The 17464-nt window shown below is 34.1% G+C and overlaps 2 protein-coding genes and 1 pseudogene across 52 annotated transcripts; all 3 read right to left on the bottom strand.

The window, feature by feature from the left end:
* Nucleotides 1-499: 499 nt before the first annotated feature.
* LOC145115045 (metal transporter Nramp3.2-like) lies at nucleotides 500-3225 on the bottom strand. Of its 2 annotated transcripts, none has more exons than XM_079051231.1 (4): nucleotides 2477-3223; nucleotides 1981-2117; nucleotides 1252-1904; nucleotides 500-1146 (listed from the first exon to the last, which is right to left on the bottom strand). In XM_079051231.1, the coding sequence occupies exons 1-4, from the start codon at nucleotides 3106-3108 to the stop codon at nucleotides 922-924; spliced, it is 1647 nt and encodes a 548-aa protein (XP_078907357.1). In that variant the 5' UTR covers nucleotides 3109-3223; the 3' UTR covers nucleotides 500-921. The 2 variants fall into 2 exon arrangements, with proteins under 2 accessions (XP_078907357.1, XP_078907428.1); XM_079051302.1 differs by having other exon boundaries at nucleotides 1027-1146; nucleotides 1242-1904; nucleotides 2477-3225.
* Nucleotides 3226-6762: 3537 nt separating this feature from the next.
* LOC145113216 (ruvB-like protein 1) lies at nucleotides 6763-12793 on the bottom strand. 49 transcript variants are annotated; one of them, XR_013711358.1, is made up of 16 exons: nucleotides 12445-12793; nucleotides 12238-12299; nucleotides 12056-12137; nucleotides 11890-11942; nucleotides 11729-11762; nucleotides 11434-11610; nucleotides 10979-11105; nucleotides 10748-10888; nucleotides 10432-10466; nucleotides 10226-10308; nucleotides 9687-9790; nucleotides 9560-9605; nucleotides 9392-9443; nucleotides 9178-9217; nucleotides 9006-9112; nucleotides 6763-7740 (listed from the first exon to the last, which is right to left on the bottom strand). XR_013711358.1 is itself a non-coding variant. In XM_079050273.1 (16 exons), exons 13-16 carry the CDS (start codon nucleotides 9440-9442, stop codon nucleotides 7662-7664), a joined length of 327 nt encoding a protein of 108 aa, XP_078906399.1. In that variant the 5' UTR covers nucleotide 9443; nucleotides 9560-9605; nucleotides 9687-9790; nucleotides 10226-10308; nucleotides 10432-10466; nucleotides 10748-10888; nucleotides 10979-11105; nucleotides 11434-11610; nucleotides 11729-11762; nucleotides 11890-11942; nucleotides 12056-12137; nucleotides 12238-12299; nucleotides 12445-12793; the 3' UTR covers nucleotides 6763-7661. The 49 variants fall into 49 exon arrangements, 34 of the variants coding, with proteins under 34 accessions (XP_078906399.1, XP_078906433.1, XP_078906368.1 ...); XM_079050273.1 differs by having other exon boundaries at nucleotides 9006-9137; nucleotides 9178-9242; XM_079050307.1 differs by having other exon boundaries at nucleotides 9006-9137; nucleotides 9178-9242; nucleotides 9529-9605; nucleotides 9733-9790.
* Nucleotides 12794-12836: 43 nt separating this feature from the next.
* LOC145113150 (cytochrome P450 81Q32-like) lies at nucleotides 12837-15288 on the bottom strand (annotated as a pseudogene). Its single transcript, XR_013710738.1, has 2 exons — nucleotides 14337-15288; nucleotides 12837-13800 (listed from the first exon to the last, which is right to left on the bottom strand). The product of XR_013710738.1 is annotated as a cytochrome P450 81Q32-like (transcript).
* Between the last annotated feature and the right edge of the window lie 2176 nt (nucleotides 15289-17464).

Genomic DNA, 17464 nt, shown 5'->3' with positions numbered 1-17464 from the left:
ACTAAAATTCAACACTATATATAATGTTACACTAAAATCCATATTATATATAGTGTTAGGTATAATGTAGGTTTGAGCATGTAATTTATAGTGTAAAAGTGAAATTTTTAATATAGGGTAAGAGATGCCCTTAAGAGAGAATTCGTCATTTCAAGTTCGTTATAGACCAAAACCACACAAAAAAATCAAACCATTTGGACGATAACGGTACAAAGTATCCAAAATTAGATCACTAATACATCACCAAATCTTTTTGGACCAAAACCACGTAATTTTAACAACCACATTGACATTTTTGCAATTTTCTTTTTATTTTATTTCAACATGATTATTGTAGTTTAATTTATTACAGTTATTAAATAAAAGATCATTTGTATTTGTTATTTATCACGTATAAACATAGAGGTAAAACAAAATCCAATGTTATATAATAACTCAATAACATCTAGATCAACTTAAAATCATCATGATAGACGTTATATAATCAACAAATCAAATCTTGACACAACCCATGCAAATTTAAGGTGCTTCGAAACATATTCAACACAACAAAATACTCAAACCTACCAAAATGTTCATATCTACTTTGTGTTCTCTAAAAATTTACTTACACTACCAAAAAAACCCACTACTTCCACAAGTTTTCCCCATTCTACACAAATCAAATACAATATAACAAAGCTTTTCAAGACACTTACTTGGTCAATGGTTATTCTATAAACAGTCAATATCAATACTATCTTCTCATTTCTTGTTGTATAAACTTCAATCAATACCATCATGTTGTTAACATCCCATTGATGCGAATGAAGATTGTTATAGAAAAATGGATTAACATTTCTAAAAACTCTAATCTTCGATTTGGAAAAGGTCAATAGTCAATGGGGTTGTATGGCACACAAGAAGATTAAGCCATGGTGTTTATTTTCCAATATAGGCATACCCTTTATTGAGTAAGTGGCTAAACAATATAGAAGGTAGACAATCTCCATGATTTATGAGATATAATATAAATACCAAATATGCCCCCGTACATGTCATGGCCAAAAATCCAAACAAGAACCCGTTGACCTCAGCCACAAAAAAGTCAAGCAAAAGGTACCCATTGATCACCATCACTAAAGCAGCTACACTCCATGCAATTCTCTGATTCACATTCAAGAAAAAAAATATATATATATATAATCCCATATTCTCATTTATGTGTTTAAGATATAAAAAAAGTTAAAGAATCATCATACTTCATAATACCTCTAAAGTAGGTCCAATTTTGAAGACACCCATGACTTCCTCTTTAGACACCAAGGTCAAAAGTGGAATAAGAGCAAAAGGGATCTGAATAGACTGAAGAACATTAAGCCATTCATTCAACACATCAAGTGAAGCTTCTGATTTGTTGAAAACAAGAGCTACAATCATAGTTGGAACAATTGCACAACTTCTTGTTATCAAAGCCCTCAACCATTTCTTCAAACGAAGGTTAAGAAATCCACCCATGATAAATTGACCAGCATAAGTACCTGTGATTGTACTACTTTGTCCAGCTGCTAATAACCCAATTCCCCAAATATACAAAACTGGCATAAACCCTCCTCCATATTTCTTTTCAAGATACTGTCCAGCATTTACAAGCCCTATACTATCAGCTTGTTTAGTTCCATAAAACCCTTTAGCAAATACAGTAGTCACAAATAGATTGATCATGAAAGAAACCAAAAGGGCAGCAGATGACTCGATTGTGTAGTAATTGATTGCTTCTTGTACTCTTCCTTTCTTCTTTGGGTCGATTTTTCTTGATTGGACTAAAGCAGAATGGAGGAATACATTGTGAGGCATTATGACACATCCTACTACTCCAACTGCTTGTCTAATTGTTCTTGAGCTGAGTTTTGGAACCAAAAGACCTGTGGTTGATGGGATATAAAGATGAGTGATTTGATTACTATGGTTGGAATGTTAAATATGTTATAGAAATGTAACCTATTAGAAGTTCTTTTCCACTAGGTTGTGCATCAGCAAACATCCATGCAAATGATAGTCCCATAGTTGAGATGAGAACTGCAAAAACAGCTTCCAAATTCCTCACTCCATAGTTCTCAAGAAGTAAAAACATGAAACTGTTGTTGAAGGTGATGGAAAATAACAATAGTTAAACCAAGAATCAAGAGGGGAAATTGGTAGATTACAATGAACAGATTCGAAGAGGAGATTAATGGTGAGATGTACATTATATTCATTGTATTTTCTATGTTCAACTCATATTCAGATACATATTCTACAGGGTTCTTCTCAGTATCTTAGTTAATCATCAATTTTCCCTTGAAAATGCAATGGATATATATTCTAAAGCCGAATTATACGATCTAGCAGAGAGAGTAATAGTAAATCTCATAACTTTATAGCAATTCTAATTTCTAGCAGTCTATCTCAATTTTCACATCACAGATGTAAGAGTGGGATTAAGGAGAAAACTAACCAATCAGAAGCAGTGATGATGACTCCAACCCAAATAGGAAGAACCCCATTGCTAAGAATCTGTATAGCAATGGCACTGCCAATCACTTCTTGAATGTCAGCTCCAATTAACGCTACCTCGGCCATGAACCACAACAGCAATCCAGCCCACTTAGGATATTCCTCTCTACAAAGCTCCGCAAGGTGCTTCCCGGTAGCCACCCCAATCCGGGCGGACAACAGCTGGATCAGGAGACCCATACCCGTCGCCCACATCAACAGCCACAAAAGAGAGTAACCAGCAATGGCGCCAGCCTGAAGATCCCCCTCTAGGTTTCCCGGATCTAGAAACGCGATGCTCATTAGAAACCCTGGCCCCGTAAATAACCATAGCTTCTTCCACGAGAACGGTGGCGTAGAGTTGCAATCAGCTGAATCAGAATATGAATCCAAGCCGTCTATTATGATCTTTTCTTGAGACTCGTACGCAACCTCTTCGTCATCCGAGGTGCAATTGTTGTTAGGATTGGTGTCGGTGGATAAGGGGAGGGGTGATTTGGAGATTAGTAGGAGGCGTTGATCTTCTTCTTCGCCTTCAGATTTTGACTCTGTATTGAGTTCCTCTTGAGGCGGCGGAGGAGAATCGTGGATCATCTTAAAGATTCGCCGCCGGCGGGAAGAGTTGACGACCGGAGCCTGAAAGATAAGACGTTTATTGTTATTTTTACAAGGAAAGGGAATATAGATTGATTACGAATAGAGCTCGTTAATGTATGTGTGCGTGTGTGTATATCGTGAGAAACGATAAATCAAATAAAGTTTATTTTATTTTATTTATATTTATAAGAAGATTTAAAGATAAATAATAAAAATTGTAAAGTTCAAAATTAAATATGATACTGGTCGTATACCAATATACCATTTCAACATATAGGATCATAAGATAATTATTATTATTTTTTTTAAATTCTAATATTTTTTATTGGACTAACATCTTAGAATATTCTTTTTGAACTCTTTATTATTAAATGATTTATTGTGTATATATTTTTATGTTTTAAAATATTATCGTTAAATGAATGATTAATTGATAGATAAAAATATATTTTTTATGTTTTAAATATTTATGATATAATTTATTTCTTTGATTCAGGTTACTTCAAACTACTTCTATTGTTCTTATAACAACTTTGAGATGAGGTTGATATAATAAAATACCTTATGAGTTTTATATAGGGTTATCATCACTGTAGTCCAATAATGTTTCGTATATTGGTTTAAATGGTTCATCGTGACTTTTTTTCCCTTTGAAGGGTACAAATTCATGTTTTTAGGGTTTAACAAGTTGTTTTGAAAAAAATGAAGGGGTCACTCGGTGAACCCCTTCCTAATCAGCAGGTTTAAAGTTAAAAAATGTGACCTTATCAGACACATCCCTTATCAATTAAGATCTCTCTCTCTCTCTCTCTCTCTCTCTCATCCCCACACTGCCGGAAAGCCCTAATCCCCCATTTCATTCCACTGGTGACTGCCTCTATTATTCCATTTACCCTTTGTTCCAACACCGCCACTAATCCACCAGAATCGTCCACCAGGTTTAAGAAAAAAGATTCAAAATCCACTTTAGGATTTTAAGCTATCAAATTAGTTAAATTTGTTATACTTTTGTAAAGCTCTTCGAGGGTACATGGAAGATTGACTCATTCAACTCAGTGCCAAATGATTCCAGTATGATATATGGACCAACGCTCCTACAAGTGTTCTCCAACGAAAACATATTTTCCTTAGATTAATGTGTCTAAGCTCTGACGAAAACGATCAGATTTTGTGTAATAATGCAGTTGACGATGTGGTGATACGGGAAATCGAAATCAAAGATAGAATTATGCAAACTAGTAGAGTTGTGTTGAGAACCCCCATCGAAGAAGATGAATACACCACCACCACCGTCGCTACTAGAAAATGGTGAACCACTGCTTCCGCCACCTCCTCCAAATGAATTACTATAAAACTTGACGACACTCATGCCGGACAGATCTGCACTGCCTCCTACTCTCTTGAACCTCGAAGGTGTGAAAGTTTCATCGTCACAGAGTAAAAGGGTTTGCCTGATTTGAAAGATTTAACTAATTCAAGAGATTTGTTTCTTGAGCTCTATTCTTTCGTCATTTTAAATGGTAAATTTGTGTTCACAAATCGAACAAGTATCGAGGGAAATGGATTTGATTTCCAACGGGGTTAATCAAATTATGGGTTCATAAATTAAATGGTGTTTGAAGCATCCATTTGGTGCATAGAAAACGACCTAAAAGATTGAATTTCGAGGAGGAGAGAGAAGCGAAAAGACAAGCAAGTCGCAAATTTAAAGACGACTTTCTTTAATGAACTTGACTCATCCATCCATGAAGTAGTATTTGTCTTTGATTTTAATGTATTTGATACTCCATTCAAAAACAGATTTGTTCTTGAGAACAATTGTTGCTCTCTTGTTGTTGTCTTTTTCTAAATACTCTTCGGCAAAAGCAAGCAACAATGACTGCAAAATATGATGAATAACTAAAGAGCTATGTAATGAGAAGCAAAAAAATGGTTTTGTGTGTGTGAGAGAAAGAGAGAGAGGGAGAGAGAGAGAGGTTGTTGCAGTTGACTAAATGGGAGTAATAACGCTTGACTTATGTGACAACGATGAGTCGACTCACTACTGAGTCATTGTTGACTCACCTATTTAGTTGGCAGTTAACAAGGCAGTGTAACATTCAAAAATGGGTAAAGGAACGAAATTAACCGATAAAACACAAGTTTATACTCTTCAAAAAAAAATCACGAGGACCACTTAAACCAATATACGAAACATTGTTGTGCTATAGCGACAATAACCCTTTTATATATGATTTAATTAAAAATCATTTTGAACTTTTATAAGTCATTTTCTTTAAAATTTACTAAATCATATAAGATTAATATCATAAAATATACCTTATCTACTGTGTCTTTTTCCGTATATTTTTTCTTTGAAAGGATCTCTCATTTGTTTTTCGAAAAAAAAAGCATCAACCTTTTATTATTTATTTTTTTTGTAAAAACCTTCAACATTTTTTTAAAACCCTCAACTTTTTATTTCTTTTTTTAGAAAAAAAAAAACTAATAAAAGGGTCAAATAAAAAATATAAATTATTTTTCGAAAAGGAAGATAAAATTTAATCGGAAAAAAAATAAGATATCCCTGTATAATATGTTCCCAAAAAATGACTTAAACTCATATACTAACTAGTGTCAGACCCGTCCGGTGGCCGGGTCGACCGGTGTAAAAATGATCATTATACCCTTGACAATTTTTCTTTTGTCCAATCAGCTTTAAACGAAGTTTTTCTACCCGTCGGGTGGCCGGATCGACCGATGTAAAAATGACCGTTATACCCTTGACAATTTTTCTTTTATCCAATTAGCTTTAAACGAAGTTTTTCTGCCAACTTCAAATGACCACTTTGACTTTACTTTCTTATCTTCGTGAAGATCCTATTATACAAAATACAATTTTCTTTTGAAATATGGCTCCTAATCCGTGAGAACAGAAAATTAAGTAGCTAGTATTGGTTAAAAGAATTAGTATGTTGTTATTATTGGTTAAAAGATATGTATGTTGTTATTAATGGTGAAAATAATAAGTACGTTGCTATTATTGGTTAAAAAGATAAATGAATTGCTATTAATAGATTAAAATTAATATGTTGTTATTATTGGTTAAAAAGATAAGTGCATTGCTATTTATGGTTAAAAGATAAGTATGTTGATATTATTGGTAAAAAAGATATGTGTATTGCTATTATTGGTTAAAAAGATATGTGTATTGCTATTATTGGTTAAAAAAATAAGTATGTAGCTTTTAATTGGTTGAAAAGATAAATGTGGTTAAAGATTTTTGACCAATAAAGTAGTGATTTACATGGTATAACTTGATGAACTTGCAAAACGAATCTTTTTTTACAGCTATTTAAGTAAAAAAAATTATGACCAAAATCGCTCGGATAGCAAATACAGTATGTTCCACAAGGATTTGTACGCAATAATCTACATGTAAATATGATTGGTAACAACATCAATGCTAGAAAATTGGATATACAACTTATATCCCCACCATGCTCAAACGATCAAATCTTATACTACCAACGAACAACCGCATAAAAATCCTCCTGAAAAGATCAAAACATATAATAAAAAAACAAACCTTAAACTAAACAAAAAAATAAAATAACTAAATTGGAAAATTTAGCTACTTGGATCCCATAGAGCAAATATTGAAGTGATTCATTGTAGGAGATATTGGTTCCTCTAACTCTTTTTTTTGCAAAAGGTTGCATCAAAAAGTGCATAAAAATAAATGAGCTTCCATCCAATCGTATACATGAAAAAAAAATTAAAATCTCAAATATTCCACCGATTTAGTTTCGTTTTCAATTTCCAAAATAAAGCGATTTTCTATGATGCACGGAAACTTCAACTTGGTCTCCGTTCCCGAATCCGATACTCCATGGAAACGAATACTCCATGGAAACACCTAGGAAACGTTTCCATGACGTATCTGGTAAACACGATCCGTTTCTGTGCAGTATCCACCAAGTTTCCATTTTATTTAGGGTTTGCATGGGCCTTTTCAGTCCAACAAAGTCTAATGAGCTATATTAATCGACTCTTAACTTAATACCCTACAAGCCAAAGCTGATCGTCCCTCAAGTCTATTTACTATATATATATATATATATATATATATATATATATATATATATGTTATTACATATTTTTATATTTCCGTATCCGTATCTTGAATTTTTGAGTTTTTTTGTTTCCTGTTTTCGTTCCGTATCTGTTTCCGTGCAACTTAGGCGATTTTCCATCCCAATTCTTACAAAACAGAAGCCGTAAGTAGGAGACAGTGTCATGGAATCAGGATAGTAGCAGGACATCGCCATTTCCATAATCACCCTTTGAGTTTTTATTGGTAGCCTTTTCCTCTCGCTTATACCCTTTTACTTCCATTTCTGTATTTGGTGGTTCAGTGGTTGGTCATGCACACAGAAAAAACATATATCATTCAGTAAGAATAGAAATTCAAAACCTAAACCCCTTCAAATTCCTTTTATCACCATATAAACCAATAGAAGTACCAAATTACACGAACATGTATACTTCCCACTTAAGTTGGTACTTGGTCACGTTTTGCTTGTTTCCCCAACAACAACAGACGTAGGGAAAGTATGAAGATGTGTATTTTTATGGATTTTTGAAACCCTGCAAGAATAATACATTCATATGAACTTTAAATATGAAATATTAGTAATGAAATTAAAATCTAAAACGCTTAGAAAAACTCAAATTGAGAATCAATCAATATGATTCTCTTTTATTTAATATACATGTGTTAATTAAATCTGAGACGATCAGAAACAATTTGAGAACCAACTTACAATAAAAAATAAATGCAAGATATAACAATGAACTTCCATATGACTGTCTAATATAACATCATACTGTCATACTACTTCTTAATTTTTTTGAACTTTTTATTTTAATAGTTCAAACCATTGTACTCCTAAAGTAGAATGCTTAAATAAAAAAAGGATAAATTATATTAAATTAAATCAATTTAAGAAATAGAAACAAAATTTCAATGATATAATTAGACAAACAAATATAAGTACATTGATATTTATTGCATTTAGCCCAATCAGGGGCTAAATGCAAGAGATAACAACCGGACTAATTGCAAAAAATAGTAATGTACTACCATTTTTTTTGTCTAATATATCATCATACTTTCATTTCTCATTCTTAACTGTTTAAATTTCATTTTAATGTTTTTTCTTTTTAAACATTGTATTTTCAAAATACAATGCTTAATTAAGGAAAGGAAAGAAAAAATAAAACAAACTTTAAAAAAGTTGACAATTAGAAACGAAAGTTAGATTCTATAATTACACAAACAAATGAAAAGACATTTCATGAGCCCAATCAAGGGCTAAATTCTAGGTATAGAAATGTACTTCCATTTTTATCTAATGTAGTATCATACTTTTAAAGATAAAATTCGAAAAGAAAAAAAAACCCTGTTTTTGTTACAACAGTCCTAAGTCATAGTAACTAAACCCATGCATGCGGAAGAGAACATTTTTAATAAAAATTTCAAGTTTTAAAATTTTAAGAAAAAAAAATCATATAAGGTAAATAAACTCTAATTTCACCGATGTAAATCTTTCTTTATCTAAAAATAGCCCCTCCATTTGTGCCGTATAGGCAATATTTATCAACAACAAAAAACATTTACACATCAGCACATGGTTTCTTAATTTCTGGAAAAACCTTCCGGATGCATACATGAATCATCTAAATAGGACAAAATGTTTTTGTTCTTATAATCACTAATATGTCCAATAGATCCACTGGTATCCCATGAGGACTAAACACATCAGTTACCCTTTAAATACACTTTCAAATCGCCAAGTCAATAAATGTCTTAAATACCCTTTAATGATAAAAAAAATAGGAAAATAAATTACCTGACACTGCATATCCTTCTATTTGTGGCATAAATCACAATTGGAGATGATGAACTTTCCAAAGCACGATTCAAGTAAGAAAAATACTCCATGTCCAACATATGTACCTTTAAACATATTTTAAAGTAATCACTAAAAAAAAGAGTTTCATAGAAAAGGTATATAAAAATACCTCATCGATGAATAAGATATCACAGACAACCTCTGCAACCCTTCATCAAGATAACGATTAACAACCTTAAAATAATAAAAACAAAATGTGATTCATTTAGAATTAAGAGGTCGGTTATAAAGAAATTAAATTCCTTATTGATTTATTGTAGTTATTTGTCTGTAATTTCAGATTTCTTAGCTTGATCTTTTGACCAATTAATGACAATATATACCTTATCCACCTTGAAGGCGTGCATTAACATCAAGATTATGAAGTGTAACATCCTGATTGAAGGAATTTTGGATAATGTGTGACGATAAAATGTCATAAATATTAATCAAATGGAATTATATATAAAAAATGGTAGACCTAAACTATTTCTTTCTTTGAGAGTTGCTACCTTCACATGCTTCTCATGCACCTCCAAATGGACAAGTATCATAATCCTGACTCAGATCAAGAATGTAAAATTTAGATAGATATTGTTTATATTCATATACACTAAGTCAAAGCCTCAACAATCATACCAGGTACTTCACCTACAAAACCAGGAAAAGCTTTTAATATAATTACCAGTCAACATTGTAGAATTGTTAGTTTTCCTTCCATTTCCAACTTTCCATCTAAATCCCTATAATAGACACCAAATGATATTCATAATTAAATTGAACATTAGACATAACAGTAGAATTTGTTTCATAATTGTTTGTGCACAAAGATTTGTAAGTTCTCCAATTGCAACTGTATTTGCTATAAAAGAGAGACCAAAGCATTGTTTAATTGATGACATTTTGCTAAAAATTGGGTCAAATACAAAAAATCCATGTATTTGTACCATGACAGTTTAATTGATGGCAATTTTAAATACCTTTACTTGAAAATGATACAGACTAAACTTAAGATACTTAATGGAGAGTGGAGACATGACTTAATCTGGTAAGCTATAGATGAGTGTTTTTCTTTTTTGACTTGATGCAAAAAAATTGATTTAATGTAGAAATAGATAGTTAATGTTTCTGTTTTACAAACTTTTATGAGGAAAAAATTTAAAATCTAGTAAACTCACCTATTACTTCAACCAAAGCATCACCATTTTGACTGAAAGAGATCCCAGTAGATTTTATATGCATCAGCAACATAAACACAACCCTAGGAACATCCAAATAAGTTAGGATCACTTTTACTCAATCAAACATAACAATAGAAACAAAGAAAACAGGATTACATATAATTTCAGTAAAAGAAATTAGTGAATAGAGAGAGAATCATTACATCAAGAAAGCCTAGCAAGGAGCCAGCTAATGAACCTGCAACAACCAGAAGTCAAATATCACCTACTCAGTATCAGACAATGAAACAAATGGATGTATTAGAAAACTGCAAGTGAAAACATGGTCATTCATTATATACACCAAAAGAAAAATAAGTAGCAGGTTAATCATTTTGATTAGCTTCTGTTTTGGAGATTAGCATTAAGCAAGCAGCAGTCAAGATAATTGTCCTTCCAAATACAACCACAATGTTGGAACTTGAGAAAATAAAAGCCATATGTAAATGAGAAATTAATAGATTCAATGTGAATATTTACTTTCAGCTTCTATAAGAAATATGAGAAAATGATATGAAGTGATGATACATAACAGTTGTTCCGGTATCTTTAGCATTTGGCTCTTTTGACTGAGTATTAAAGAGAAATGATTTTGTTCTTCAATTTGGATATCAGATGTGTCTGCAAAAAAGTACAAATCCACAAAATATAATTAAAAATACTAAAAATGATTATATATTGCATAAATAGCATAAATATGTTTTAACTCACCAAAAGGTTAATTAAGTCGTGCTCAAATCCAATTTGAGGCGCAAATTTTTTTGCCACGATTACACTTGATGCCTTTAGTGTGAGTTATCAAATGACCACCATGAGGCCAAAAGATTTCATTCTTCATCTGCACTTCAAAAAAGAAGTATCTTATCAAGAAAGTAACGCTATGAAATTACCCCCTAAAAATTAAAAAAATATATTGGTGAGTTATCTTCTAATGATTACATTTGATGCCTTATTGTGAGTTATCAAACAACCACCAGGGAATAATCCATGAACAATATAAGGAATTGTATAACCATAAGTTTTTTTGAGGAATAAACTCAAAACAGTTGGTGACCATAATACTAAACATTCCCAGATACCTATTTCCAGATGCCAATTACCAAGTCTGAATGATTTGAAATAAACATTTTCAAACTTAAATAAATAAAGTGAAAAAATGACTTTACTTTAAATCATAATCAAGTTTCCCTGCCAGTGCGACCAACAATGCAGTTTTTCCTCCACCTGGTGCACTTAAAACCAATGCCAACCAGCATTTAATCATGATTACCATCTGCCATCGCATTGAGAAGACTAAAAAAACGACATGAGGGTTTAAGATGGAGAAGAGAGAGGGATGCAACCTAGTATTGGACGAGAGCAAGAGAAAGTAAAGGTGAAGGTGTGATGAAAAAAACCATGTTACAGAATATTATGAGAGAATATGGAGAAATCAATATCTGAAAACATAAACATCCTTACCTTTTCAGATAAGCCTAAAACCAGCAGTCTTCACCTGTAATTGAATAATGGATGTGACCTTATGCTTTTATGGAGAGAGAGAGAGAGAGAGAGAGAGAGAGAGATAGAACAATGAAAGATGATAATAAATTTTACTCAATGAGTTAGTTGCTGCAACTTACAATTGTGCATTCTTAGAAGTTTGAATTCAATCTAGCAACGATTACCTCAATTCCTGAAAGCAATAGTAGAAATTAGGATTTTGTTCATCGGAATTACAACATGAGCACCGTGGTATGCTATGAGGATTCACGAAAACTTGCAGAAACAGAATCAATGTTATTTTACCTTCTCGACCGAACCAACTAATGAATGGGTGAATAAACAATGCAAATCCCATCAATAATCAACTCCAGTAGCGGATTAAAACCTAAAAGATGAAATCGATTTAAGCCTATCGATTGCGGAACCAAAAAAGGCATGGAATTAGCAGACAACAGTCAAAGATAACCCTTCAAATCAAAACATACCTGAAAGAGACAGTCGAGAGAGAGAACCAAGCCAACCTCTACCTTCGATCCTTGTAATTTCTCTTTGGATTTGATGTGCGAAGATAATGAAATCATCAGAATTGGCAAAAACATTAAATCAAACGAATAAATTATTTTTACCAATCGAAACAAACAAATGCAATGAGATACAAACTATGGAAATCGAGTAAACAAATGAATTTTTACCTTCAGGTGAAGCTATGTCAGACGAATCGGAAGCCATTGGATCAACAGAAGCAACTATTTTTTCCAACAATTGTCAATCGACAACTATGATTGAAGCATTTACAGTGAAATTCAACTCTTTATATAGGCAAGACAGTTAATCAAAATCACCTGATTTCTTGCAATCATGGAATCGTGGGGGAGACGAACCAGGAAGCGAAACTGCAAGAAACGGCCAAAATCGAGTTTATGCGGACGAGATTGAAAGAACGTGGAGTTTTGATGGCTGAGATTTTGAGGACGACCCCGTCGTCAATAGTATTAATAATTGTTTGGTATCAAATTGTAAACAAGATTCGCAGATTGAAGAAACTACTAGATATTTTGTTTTGAATTTCACATGTTAAGCACCTTAAAACCGGGTCCCCTGGGCCTTTAATACGTAATAGGCTCCGGCATTGGCCCAATGGTCCAGACAATAAATACATTGATCAAACGTTTGAAAAAAAAAATATAAATAAAAAGTAGTTGTAATAGTCCTTCAATAGACAACACTAATCTCTCCGAGGGAGATCTTAATTAAACTACTTCCAGTGCATACACACATACACTTATGAGAACATGAACTATGATCACATAAACATAGATCAACAAACGTGATCCAGACATAAAATTCACAAATATTTTGTAATTGTATAGAAAAACCACAATCATGAACTTGCTTCTGAATAGACAATAGCCCACATGACAATGGACTCACACATGCAACAGTAGCTTCTCCATCTGTAAACGTGGTTTACACTTGGCTACAAGTGGTTCAGCCTTAGGCATGTTGAGCCCAAAACCTTCGGTCATATCAATCATCTTTTCACTCACCCTTTCCCACTCAAAGCATTGAATAAGCAACCCCAAAGTCAACCCAATTACCCGCATTGCCAGCCCTTCCCCAGGACAACTCCTCCTTCCCAACCCAAATGGGATAAACTTAAACCCGTCTCGTGTCCCTTCCACCCCTTCAAATCTTTCAGGGTCGAATCTTTCCGGGTCGACCCATATATTCGGGTCATGATGTATGGCCTATTGATTGACAAGTAACATTGTGCCACTTGGGATTTTATAGCCACCGACGATACAATCTTCTGATGACTCGTGAGGGACGAGTAGCGGGCCCGCCGGATACAATCGTTGGGTCTCGTTTATGATACAACGGAGGTAAGGGAGGTTCATTACGTCTAATTCATCAATAAGTTTGTCTGTACCAATGACTGTATCCATCTCGTGTTGTGCCTTTTGTAAAACTTGTGGGTTGTTTAGCAAAAGTGACATAGCCCATTCCATAGTTCCAGCCGAAGTATCGGTTCCACCCGATAACAGGACCTAATCGATCAATCACAATAATCATTGATTGTATTAGATCCCGCATCGAAATTCAAAAGCAAATCATATATATAATTGTAATGAAAAACAATTTATACATTCATTTAAACTCTAATTATCACCGACAGATTTATGAATTAGGATACTTGGATTTTAAGGATCTATGATCCTTAAAGTCTTTCCAAGAACATATTTTGATCGATCAATTATTGGGATTTTGTTACAATCAACTAAAAATCCATATATATCAAAATATTTAATGTCATGGACACAGGACACTATCAATAGTTGAATATTGAATGGTCTCCATAACTAAAAATTTGAATGTTGTCACATAGGTCTCTTATAAAAAAGGTATGAGTAGTGTGGGATAGAAATATTACAAGTTCTATGGTTTTTTTTTTTTTTTTTTTTTTTTGATGGTTTGGGATGACTTGAAAAAAAAAAGAGGGATGGAAAGATAGAGATCCATTATACCCCATCTGAAATATTAAACTGAACTTGAAAATTACAGAGAAACAAAAAGGATATATTACCATAAACAAGCCTCTAATCATTTCGTCGGTGTAGTATTTGGGATCTGATTCTTGACGAGATAATAGCACTTCAATCATCGTCTTCTTCTTCTTATCTCTCGATTTTCTTAGTTGTTCGATCAAACCTTGAAAAAACACATCCCTCTTTTCTTTCAACACAAGCAATTTCTTCTCCAATCCCTTCCCTCCCAACCAACTCAAAATCGGCAAGTAGTCACCAACATTAGCAGCACCAGAAAGCAAAAAACTCTCCTCCAGTATCTCCCTTATCCTTTTCCCTTCTTCTTCCAGCTCCAGTGTATCGTCGCCGAAATACCTCTTCCCGGAGATCATCCTCATCATCACATTCAACGTCAGCTCATACAAAACCGACTTCATATCCACCATGGACGAATGAGAAAGCAGTTTCCGTATCAGGATCCTGCCTTCATCGACACGTATATCTTGGAACTCGTTGAGGCGAAGAGTAGAGAGGATCTCATTTGAGGCAATTCGCCGGAAATTGCGCCAGGTATCGCCGTAGGGTGACCAAACGAGGCTGTTGTAGTTGTTGCCTATGATCTTACCGAATAGCATGCGAGGCCGGTTGGCAAAAATGATGTCGTTTTTGGTGAAACATTCTTCGGCTGCAGAAGGGGAGGAGAGCAAGACGACACGGCGGGATCCAAGGCGGAGGAGGAGGATGGGGCCATACTTGGCGGAGATCTTGGCGAAGGTTCTGTATACTGGTGGTTTTAAAAGATATAGGTGGCCAATTATGGGGAGGGTAGGGAAAACGGTTGGTGGAAGGTTGGAGAATTTGCGATGGAGATGGAGTGTGAAGAAGTAGGAGGCCAGAAGCAGTAGGAAGGAGATGTACAGGTATGGAGCCTCCATCGTTGAAGGCTTGAAGCTATTGATGCATGCTTTCATTGGGGATTTGTGTTTTGCTTTTATAGGCCATGCCAGGTAAAACCAAGGTTGAGACTTACAACAAATACCACTTTGGGTTACAAATTACTCAATATTGATTATTGAAGTCCACTTGTGTGTTTATTACTTGTGATGGTTACAGCTTACAAATTACAAAACTCATTTAAATAAGACCACAAAAAGTTAGGAACCTAAAAAGTAAAACTTCAAATTTCATTAAGAAAATGGACAAATAAGATACAATGATTTATTTTCTTTTTGGTTTTTTTAGTAAATATGGCAAAATCGTAGCAAACAGTATTAATAGCTTAATAAAACATTCATGGTTTAAATACAAGGGGAAATAACTTAAAAGGTTAAGATTGTTCACTTTAGTTATTATTATTATTATTATTTGCAAAATACATCATTAAACTTGTTGGTTTTGTTCGCATTACGTCTTTATGGCACGTTGTTCTAGATTTCCGGCAAAAAAAAACAGAACTTCCGGCAACGTTGACAACTCTGACGAGCCTCCGATCATTTTCTCCGGCGAGCCTACGGTCACCACCTTGCCGGAACTTTCACTAATCTATTTGATTTTATAAAGATTATAAAGAAATAAATCAAGCCCAATAAATTATATTCTTCTAAACACGTATCTAACTAAATTCTAGCATATACATGAATGAAAATGGAGACCTGAACCAGGTTCGGCGACTACCACATTCACCGGGCTCCACCACAAATCGTCGAAAAAGTCGAGTCCACCCAAACCCCATAACCATAAAGATTTATAAAACTCCACAGATCAAATACATAAAAGCTTAGGCCACTCAAAATATGAGTCGCATAAACACTTCTAGCACCAGAATTCGCAAAGATTATAATTAATCAGTGCATGTTCTTTGATATTAAAAGGCTCAAGGTTCTCGAAAGTATGTGCATGTTTAACCGGCACAGAGTACTCACATAGTAGTCCCTTGGCATACCTATCGATCTTTGTTAGTTCGTCCGGAACAACACGCGGGGCGAACTCCATTTTGTCAGTGAAAACAAGAGTATACTCATCAACAAACATGCTTCCCTTTTTCAATGTCAGGAGTTGATTCTCTAACTCCAACATGTTCTCAGAAGAGCAGAATTTGTGCTTGAAGTGGGTCAAGAATTCTTCCCATGTTCGCTATATTGGTTTGTTAGGACTTAAAGTTTTTCCCAACGGATCATTGCACCCTTGAATTGCCTTACAGCGTAGATGGTCTGCAACTTGTCCGTGCAACCATATGTTATCAAGGCTAGCTCCATTTCAAAAATACGGTCCATGACTCCTACTGGATCCTCTTTCCCACTAAATGATGACGAATTTCAATTCGTAAAGTCCTTAAACTTGTAGTTGCCTCGGATCATTTCTTCGGACCTCTGGTTTTTTTGGTCCTTGATAACTCTCAGGCTTGTTGTTTCCTTCCTGGATCGTTGTTGCATGAGAAGGAACCGTCTCATTGTTAACTTGGCTGACGACTATCGGTTTGTTGATCACTGGTACTCTTCCCCTATCGTTAGCTAGCTCTTGGGTTAGGAGTTCTCTAAACTCACGCCTTTGCTGATCTAGCATGTTCTGTATCATCATCCGGACTTCATCCATCGTGAACTGAGCAGCTCCTGCTCCGACGTTTTGAGGTGCTAGACCTCCTTCGTTAATAATGAATCTTCAACTCATTGTGATCGTCATGTCATTCTATTCCCGTAGGTTCGAGTAGTTTAGCATAACAATTTACTACTTACTATATATATATATATATATATATATATATATATATATATATATAGCAATTTAGGTATCTTCCTATAGTATGTTATTGATTAAGTCTACAGCAATTTAGGCATCTATCCTATAACAACCCAAAAATCATGGATAAAAATTTCATTTTAATTTAATAAAAACCATCAAGTATTCAAAACAACCCCAAACAAAGTATGTCATTGTGTGAACAATCATCAGAGTACAAAATCCAAATCGTAAGAAAGTACAAAACATGGGTGGATGCGTTGTGATCATGTCGGGCCCTTCCCTTTTGAACCAGAAGTACCTAGAACCATAAACATAACTGTAAGCACAAAGCTTAGTGAGCTTCCCTAAAATACCACATACAATAGACATATGTATGTAACAACACTTGGTTGTGTGAGGTCCGTATCAACCCTATATGACAGCATGTAGATGTGTCGGGTCCATATCA

Source organism: Lactuca virosa, chromosome 1, assembly GCF_052849685.1.
Source record: "Lactuca virosa cultivar CGN04683 chromosome 1, Lactuca_virosa_CGN04683_v6, whole genome shotgun sequence".
NCBI classification, from domain to species: Eukaryota; Viridiplantae; Streptophyta; class Magnoliopsida; order Asterales; family Asteraceae; genus Lactuca; species Lactuca virosa.
This window is presented reverse-complemented; position numbering and strand designations above follow the sequence as displayed.